Source organism: Theropithecus gelada, chromosome 14, assembly GCF_003255815.1.
Source record: "Theropithecus gelada isolate Dixy chromosome 14, Tgel_1.0, whole genome shotgun sequence".
NCBI lineage: Eukaryota > Metazoa > Chordata > Mammalia > Primates > Cercopithecidae > Theropithecus > Theropithecus gelada.
The window spans coordinates 15,651,331-15,661,151 of NC_037682.1; the positions used below are offsets into that span (position 1 = coordinate 15,651,331).

At 41.5% G+C, this 9,821-nt stretch overlaps 1 protein-coding gene across 1 annotated transcript; it reads left to right on the top strand.

Moving 5' to 3' along the window:
• The first annotated feature begins 212 nt into the window (after positions 1 to 212).
• On the top strand, positions 213 to 1,172 carry LOC112606178 (olfactory receptor 1020-like). Its single transcript, XM_025356314.1, has one exon. It carries the CDS (start codon positions 213 to 215, stop codon positions 1,170 to 1,172), a length of 960 nt encoding a protein of 319 aa, XP_025212099.1.
• Positions 1,173 to 9,821: the final 8,649 nt, after the last annotated feature.

Sequence of the window (9,821 nt, forward strand, 5' to 3'; positions counted from 1 at the left end):
CTGACCAGAACAGACGCTGGTGCCATGCTTGCACAGCCTGCAGAACCAGGAGACAAAGAAATCTCTTTTCTTTATAAATTACCCAGTTTCAGATATTCCTTAATAACAACACAAAACAGATTAAAACAGTGTTCTTCCTCATTGTACCTTGCACAGAAGTAGATATGCTCAAGTAATACTGTTTGAGTGATTGCCAATTGTAAACTCTGCAGATGACACCTGGAGAACTAGCCCTTGCCAGCAGCAACCACACCCCAGTCACCAAGTTCATCTTGCAGGGCTTCTCCAATTATCCAGACCTCCAGGAGCTTCTCTTCGGAGCCATCCTGCTCATCTATGCCATAACAGTGGTGGGCAACTTGGGAATGATGGCACTCATCTTCACAGACTCCCATCTCCAAAGCCCAATGTATTTCTTCCTTGGGGTCCTCTCTTTTCTTGATATTTGTTACTCTTCTGTGGTCACACCTAAGCTCTTGGTCAACTTCCTGGTCTCTGACAAGTCCATCTCTTTTGAGGGCTGTGTGGTCCAGCTTGCCTTCTTTGTAGTGCATGTGACAGCTGAGAGCTTCCTGCTGGCCTCCATGGCCTATGATCGCTTCATGGCCATCTGCCAACCCCTCCATTATGGTTCCATCATGACCAGGGGGACCTGTCTCCTGCTGGTAGCTGCTTCCTATGCATTCGGTGGAGCCAACTCTGCTATCCAGACTGGAAATGTCTTTGCCCTGCCTTTCTGTGGGCCCAACCAGCTAACACACTACTACTGTGACGTACCACCCCTTCTCCACCTAGCTTGTGCCAACACAGCCACAGCAAGAGTAGTCCTCTATGTCTTTTCTGCTCTGGTCACCCTTCTGCCAGCTGCAATCATTCTCACCTCCTACTGCTTGGTCTTGGTGGCCATTGGGAGGATGCGCTCAGTAGCAGGGAGGGAGAAGGCCCTCTCCACTTGTGCCTCCCACTTTCTGGCCATTGCTATTTTCTATGGCACCGTGGTTTTCACCTACGTTCAGCCCCATGGATCTACTAACAATACCAATGGCCAAGTAGTGTCTGTCTTCTACACCATCATAATTCCCATGCTCAATCCCTTCATCTATAGCCTCCGCAACAAGGAGGTGAAGGGCGCCCTGCAGAGGAAGCTTCAGGTCAACATCTTTACCGGCTGAGCCCTGCAAAGTGATTTGTTGGAATGAGGAAGGTGTAACATCTTCCAAAACACACTGTGAATTAACCTAACCAACCAAGAGCACCCTGGTTTTGGAGGAGATAGAAAAAGTAAACAATAAACAGCGAATATATCTTGTACAGACCATTACAGTTTATAAGGCAGCTTCTTACCCATTATCATATCAAATTCTCACCACCGTATTGTGAGGCACCCTTTGTTACAATGATCCCATTTTACAAATGAAAGATACATGACTCAGAAAAAAATTTATTAATTACCTAAAGTCATGCCATGAGTGAGAGGATGAGTATCTAAAATCAGGAATTTCACATCACAACCAGAGATAGTTCAAGTACACCACAACCACAGTTGAGTCTCTATTGGCAGCTTATTGTAACTTCTAGGAAACATCAGACAAGGTGCAATACAGTCATTTCTGTTTTGCCACTGATTTAGTGAACTGGGAATGGGCAACAAGTGACTTAGTTCTTTTTTCCTGCTCTAAAAAGAGAGATAACCAGGATAGAGGTGTCCTTATATCTTATTGCAACCACATTTTGCTGAACTGTTCCATGATAACCTCAGGATCCAGAGAGATCTTTTTTTGTACGTCTGTTTCTTGGCCAGTTGTATGTGTGTACGTGTGGCTCATAATTCTCAAGGGTTTGGTGGCAGGGGTATGTGTATGATAATTAGGCAGTTACATCATTACATTAGATACTGTGCTTTGAGAAACTGATTTTTAAAATATTTATATTCGGCCTATCTTTAAGTGTACATGTCGTATGGTGAGCATATGTGTTTTATAGAATCACACCAATGATGAAGCTGAACTTGAAGACCTAATTCAGGGTTGAGCACTGGATTAGAAAGCATACTCTTAAACCAATGCAAAGTCCTAATCTGAATGGAGTTGGTTTCAGCCTGAGATTTTTGGATTATTAAAAAGGTTTTTTTTTTCAGATATACCTCAAGGCAATTATTCTAAATACAGAAAATCTTACTATACACATAGGTCTATCATAGCATCATACGTGCAAATGAAAAATTGGTAATGACCTAAACGTTCAAAAGAGAAAAAGGATTAAATAACTTTATTCCCTAGATGTATTATAACATCAACCATTACAAATTATGCTTCTGAACACTATGTAATAACATGGAAAACAGCAGGCCAGAACATCTAGAGTGCAATCGCAGTAATCAAACAGAAACAAAAAGCCTAAAAACACACAAAAATGTAAATTATAGTTTTAGAGGAGGAAAAATGTTTTTCTATTTTTCTTAAACATTTTCCAAAATTTTTTTAATGAGTGTTTTTGTTTTGTTTTGTTTTGTTTTGTTTTTGAGATGGAGTTTTGCTCTTTTTGCCCAGGCTGGAGTGCAGTGGCGTGATCTCAGTTCACTGCAGCCTCCACCTCCTAGGTTCAAGTGATTCTCCTGCGTCAGCCTCCCGAGTAGCTGAGATTACAGGTGCGTGCCACCACACCCGGCTAATTTTGTATTTTTAGTAGAGATGAGGTTTCACCATGTTGGCCAAGCTAGTCTTGAATTCCTGGCCTCAGGTGATCCACCCACCTCGGCCTCCCAAAGTGCGGGGATTACAGGCATAAGCCATGGTGCCCAGCCTAATAAGCATGTTTAATTTTGATACTTTATTCTTGTTACTAGTGGTGAATCCATACAGGTCTGTAGCAAATTCAATCCTTGCCTCCTTGGAGGGAAAGAATTCAGCTGAGGGGCAGATGTAGGTTTAAGGAACAGGGAGAGACTGAGGTAAGTTTTAGAGCAAGAGTGAAACTTTATGAAAAACTTATGGAGCAGGAATGAAAGGAAGTAAACTTCAAAGAGGGCCAAGTGGGCAACTTGAGAGATCCAAGTGCCTTGATCAACTCTCGACTTGGGGTTTTACACATTGGCATGGTTCTGGGTCTTCTTTCCTCCTCTGATTCTTCCCTTGGGGTGGGTTGTGCACATGCGCAGTGGCCTGCCAGCACTTGGGAGGGGCCACATGCGCAGTGTGTTTACTGAAGTTGTAGGCATCTTCACTTGAGGCATTTGTCCCTTGCCAGTTAAGTGTTCCTATAAGAAGACCACACAGCAGTTAAACTTCACCATTTTGCCTCTTAGCACGCATGCATGAGCCCACTCGCCCCACTCCTGAGATCTTACCGGGAAGCCACTGGTCATTAGCTTCAGGTGTTTTTTTGGGGGTGGGGGTTTAGGTTGTTTTGTTTTGTTTTGAGATGGAGTCTCACTCTGTCACCCAGGCTGGAGTGCAGTGGCACAATCTCGGCTCACTGCAACCTCCACCTCCTGGGTTCAAGCGTTTCTCTTGCCTCAGCCTCCTGAGTAGCTGGGATTACAAGTGCACACCACCACACCTAGCTAATTTTTGTATTTTCAGTAGACAATGTGTTTCGCCATGTTGGCCAGACTGGTCTCAGACTCCTGACCTCAAATGATCCACCCACCTTGGCCTCGCAAAATGTTGGGACTACAGGTGTGAACCACTGCTCCTGGCCCAGGTGTTTTCTGTCTATTGGAAGACTCTCTCTCCCTGGCATTGGCTGCAACCAGTTATTACTTTAGAGAGACAGTTTAACAACCCCCTGACCATCACTTGATGGTTGCCTGACATTCCTGGAGGGGCGACCTGTCTTGCCCTGATCATGTCTGCCTAACTACGTACCTACCTACTACCTACATTCTAAAAACGAACAATTTAAAAATCCCTTCCAGGAGGCTGAGTGTGAAAATTTCTCATTTTTGTCTTCTTTCATTCAGCAAATCTTTGCTAAGTTCCTCCTATGCTCCACCTACTTTTAACTTATAAACTAAATTTTTAGTACATTCAGTTGAAGTCAGGACTAGAATCTTATGGTAAAGAGATTTAGTAAAAATTAATCTAATTCATTCATCTGGGAAAATATTTACATGGCAATTAGGTGTAACACAATGTGGTAGGCCCTAGCTCGACAGTCAGAACATCTATTAGGCAGATTGCTTATGCCATAGTAACAAACAAACCCCAATGCCAGTGACTTCATACCACAAAGCTTTTCACCTATGCTAAATTTGAGACACATCAGGTGACTCCATATCTGAGCCCCTCTCCTGTTGCAGTCCTGCCATCTCACCCTTTGCCCTCCAAGATCTTAATGGTGGAGGAAATGATCAAGGTCACACAGCATTTTTAAGCACCTGGCCTGAGGTTGGCTCACATCATTTTGACCCATGTACCATTGGCTTGAAACCAGTCTTATGGCTGATATATGGCAAAGGAGGCTGGGAAATGCAGTCCTTTTTGCACCCAGAGGAAGAAAAAGAAATGAGATTTAGTAAACACATAGCTTTGTGTGTCACTGGCCAACTGGACATTTGATTAGACCATCATCTGTAAGAAGTACTAAAACATCACTGGAAAAAATCAGAAATAAGGTACTGACTGGTTAACTCATGTTTCTACATAACTGAGGTAGACTGTTTCCTTGAGTGGACATTTTAAAACACTCCTTGCCTGGACTGACCTATCTCTTTTCAGCATTTTTTAAATCACATGCCCAAGTTGCATGGTGCCACTACAAGCAGTAAAACTAATGATGAGACCAGTCATTTGATGGCTGCCTGAAGCTGGGGGTCACAGTTACCTCCTTGAATTCTAAAACTAAATAATGTACAACATAGTGGTGTCTACTAAGAGTGATTTTATCTAAGTTTAACCCCATAATCTATCACCTAAGAAGTGGTACACACACAAACACATTTTCTCATGAAGAAAGAAGAAACTACAAAACAAAAATGCATTGGAAAACATGAAAGTCAGATAAAAATACAAAAGTTGAATGTGCATATCATGTGGCTCAACTGTACAATTTTAACTAGTAGACTATAAGTTGCTATTCACCTCAACTATATAAATATTGAATAAATACTTATAGGCTTTCAATCTGAGAGTGATAAATTATCCTGCCCCTTCCACCGTTGTATCTTCTATGTGTAGAATAACACCTGGCACATGGCAGGCACTCAATAAACATCTGTTCAATAAATGAGTGAATGGGTATCCACATGCTTGTTTTCCTTGGACTAGCAACACTGTCATCACCTGGGAACTTTCAAATGTAGAATCTGGGGCCCCACTCTTGACCTGCTGAATAAGAATCCGCATTTTTGGCTGGGCGCAGTGCTCACGCCTGTTATGCCAGCGCTTTGGGAGGCCGTGGCAGGTGGATCACCAGAGGTCAGGAGTTCAAGACCAGCCTGTCCAACATGATGAAAGCCCATCGCTACTAAAAATGCAAAAAAAAAAAAAAAAAAAATTATCCAGGCATGGTGGCAGGTGCCTATAATCTCAGCTACTCAGAGGTCTGAGGCAGGAGAATAGCTTGAACCCGGGAGGCGGAGGATGCAGTGAGCCAAGATCTCACCACTGCACTCCAGTCTGGGTGACAGTGAGATTCTGCCTAAAAAAAAAAAAAAAAAAAAAAAGAATTTGCATTTTAACATGATCCCCATATAATTCGCATTCGCATGCAAGTGAAAGTTTGAGAAGCACTGAACCATATGACTCAATCTAGTCCTAAATTTATGAACAAAGTGTGCAGTTTTCCTCCTCCCAGAGCTCACAGTTTAGGCCGGGAGAGTGTTCTTAGCAGAGGCAAAAGCATAGCAAAGACCAAGAAGTGAGAAAAGAACAATGTGTCCTCTTCCCTGATCCTCTTTCACCATTGCATGTGATCTACATTAAAATGAGCGTTAGGAGGAGAATCAGCATTAACAGAGTCATCATGTTACCTAATGTGGGAAGTGGGAAGATAGGAAGGAACTATGGGAATAGTAACCTATCCCCAGCAAAACTGGCCAAAGTGCTATCTAAAAGTAAACTAAGTAATTTTGATAATGGCAAAAAAGTTAAGCAGTTCATATGAGTTCTCACAGCTAGTAAAGACATGAAGGACCTGGTTAGCTAATAAACATGAAAATCTCATTTTTTGAAGCAATAATTAAAAATCTCAAGATACACTTTCTTGGTTTTTGGTAAGCAATGTGGTTTGTTTTTGTTTAATTTTGTAATTGATGAATAACAATTATACCTATTAATGGGGCACATAGTGATGTTTTGATACACATAATGTATAATGATCAGATCAGGGTAATTAGTTTATCCATCATCTCAAACATTTATCAATTCTTCGTGTTGAGAATGTTCAATATCCTCCCTCTAGCTATTTGAAACTATATGTTATTGTTAACTATAGTCATCCTACAGTGGTATAGGACACTAGAATTTATTCCTCCTATCTAGCTGTAATTTTGTAGTCTTTAATCTCTCCCTATCCCTCCCTTCCCCCTACCCATCCCAGCGTCTAGTATCCTCTGTTCTACTTTTTACTCCTATGAGATCAACTTTTTTTAGCTTCCACGTATGAGTGAGAACATATGGTGTCTGACTCTCTGTGCCTGGCTTATTTCACTTAACATAATATCCTCCAGTTCCATCTATATTGCCAGGAGTAACAGCATTTCATTCTTTTTTTATGGCTGAATAATATTCCATTGCATACATACCAATTTTCTTTATCCATTCACCTGTTGTAGAACACCCAGGTTGATTCCATACCAAGATACACTTTTATAGCCACCTAATCTCCAAAAAAATCTGATCAGCCCAGTGTTAGTGGATGTGGAATGGGGGGCGGGGTGTGAATTGGATTGACCACTTTCAACAACAATTTAGCATCAAAATAAACGTTGAAGATATATATACACTATGATCCTGCAGTTCTATTAGTAGGCATATAATCTAGAGAAATTTTGGCACATTTGCACTGTAAAACATGTACCAGAAATGTGTCATAGCAAAAAACTGAAAACAACCAATGTCCATCAACAATAGAAATTCATGCATAAGATAGGACCTATTCATGGCTGGGTGTAGTGGCTCATGCCTGTAATCCCAGCACTTTGGGAGGCCAAGGCGGTGGATCACCTGAGGTCAAGAGTTCAAGATCAGCCTGGCCAACATGGCAAAACCCCATCTCTACTAAAAATACAAAAATTAGCTGAGCATGGTGGTTGGCGCCTGTAATCTCAGCTACTAGAGGGGTGCTGAGACAGGAGAATTGCTCGAACCCGGGAGGCAGAGGTGGAAATGAGCCAAGATCGTGTCACTGCACTACAGCCTAGGCAACAGTGCAAGACTCAGTCTCAAAAAAAAAGGGTATTCATACAATGGAAACTAACAAGTGGCAAAAATTAATGAACTGCAGGTCTCTGTATCAACATGAATGTGGCTGTAAAACACAAGGTTGAATAAAATAAGCAAGTCACAGAGAAATGTATGCTTATTATTTCATTTGTATAAAATTTTAAAATAGGTAAAACTAAACAGTTATAATGTTTAAAAATGTATTCACAGATAAACTATTTCAAATAAAACAAGGAATAACTGACACAAAATTTAAGAAAGTGTCTACCTCTTATGGAGAGAAAAGGGATAGAATTAGAAGAAGCACACAGAAGCCATCTCAGATCATGCTACTCCACGCATGATCGTTGGCCCACCAGTATCTGTGTCACCTGGTAGCCTGTTAGAAATACAGAATCTCCTGGCCGGGCACGGTGGCTCAAGCCTGTAATCCCAGCACTTTGGGAGGCCGAGACAGGCGGATCACGAGGTCAGGAGATCGAGACCATCCTGGCTAACACGGTGAAACCCCGTCTCTACTAAAAATACAAAAAACTAGCCGGGCGTGGTGGCGGCGCCTGTAGTCCCAGCTACTCGGGAGGCTGAGGCAGGAGAATGGCGGGAACCCGGGAGGCGGAGCTTGCAGTGAGCTGAGATCCGGCCACTGCACTCCAGCCTGGGTGACAGAGTGAGACTCCATCTCAAAAAAAAAAAAAAAAAAGAAATACAGAATCTCCTAAGGTTTGTATGGTTTTAGGTCTAACATTTAAGTCTTTAATCCATCTTGAACTAATTTTTGTATAAGGTGTAAGGAAGGGATCCAGTTTCAGCTTTCTACTTATGGCTAGCCAGTTTTCCCAGCACCATTTATTAAATAGGGAATCCTTTCCCCATTTCTTGTTTCTGTCAAGTTTGTCAAAGATCAGATGGTTACAGATGTGTGGTATTATTTCTGAGGGCTCTGTTCTGTTCCATTGGTCTATATCTCTGTTTTGGTTCCAGTACCATGCTGTTTTGGTTACTGTAGCCTTGTAGTATAGTTTGAAGTCAGGTAGCGTGATGTCTCCAGCTTTGTTCTTTTGGTTTAGGATTGTCTTGGCAATGCAGGCTCTTTTTTGGTTCCATATGAACTTTAAAGTAGTTTTTTCCAATTTTGTGAAGAAAGTCATTGGTAGCTTGATGGGGATGGCATTGAATCTATAAATTACCTTGGGCAGTATGGCCGTTTTCACAATATTGATTCTTCCTATCCATGAGCATGGAATGTTCTTCCATTTGTTTGTGTCCTCTTTTATTTCATTGAGCAGTGGTTTGTAATTCTCCTTGAAGAGATCCTCCACATCCTGTGTAAGTTGGATTCTGGAGTTCACTCGATTTGGCTGTCTGTTTGTCTGTTTTTGGTGTATAGGAATGTTTGTGATTTTTGCACATTGATTTTGTATCCTGAGACTTTGCTGAAGTTGCTTATCAGCTTTTGGTCTGAGATGATGGGGTTTTCTAAATATACAATCATGTCATCTGTAAACAGGGACAAATTTACTTCCTCTTTTCCTAATTGAATACCCTTTATTTCTTTCTCTTGCCTGATGGCCCTGGCCAGAACTTCCAACACTATGTTGAATAGCAGTGGTGAGAGAGGGCATCCCTGTCTTGTGCCAGTTTTCAAAGGGAATGCTTCCAGTTTTTGCCCATTCAGTATGATATTGGCTGTGGGTTTGTCATAAATAGCTCTTATTATTTTGAGATATGTCCCATCAATTCCTAATTTATTGTGAGTTTTTAGCATGAAGGGCTGTTGAATTTTGTCAAAGGCTTTTTCTGAATCTATTGAGATAATCATGTGGTTTTTGTCTTTGGTTCTGTGAAAACCTAGGCAATACCATACAGGACATAGGCATGGCCAAGGACTTCATGTCTAAAACACCAAAAGCAATGGCAACAAAAGCCAAAACTGAGAAATGGGATCTAATTAAAGAGCTTCTGCACAGCAAAAGAAACTACCATCAGAGTGAACAGGCAACCTACAGAATGGGAGAAAATTTTTGCAATCTACCCATCTGACAAAGGGCTAATATCCAGAATCTACAAAGAACTTAACAAATTTACAAGAAAAAATCAAACAACCCCATCAAAAAGTGGGCAAAGGATATGAACAGACACTCTTCAAAAGAAGACATTTATGCAGCCAACAGACACATGAAAAAATGCTCATCATCACTGGTCATCAGAGAAATGCAAATCAAAACCACAATGAGATACCATCTCACACCTGTTAGAATGACAATCATTAAAATGTCAGGAAACAACAGGTGCTGGAGAGGATGTGGAGAAATAGGAACAGTTTTACACTGTTGTTGGGACTGTAAACTAGTTCAACCATTGTAGAAGACAGTGTGGTGATTCCTCAAGCATCTAGAACTAGAAATACCATTTGACCCAGCGATCCCATTACTGGGT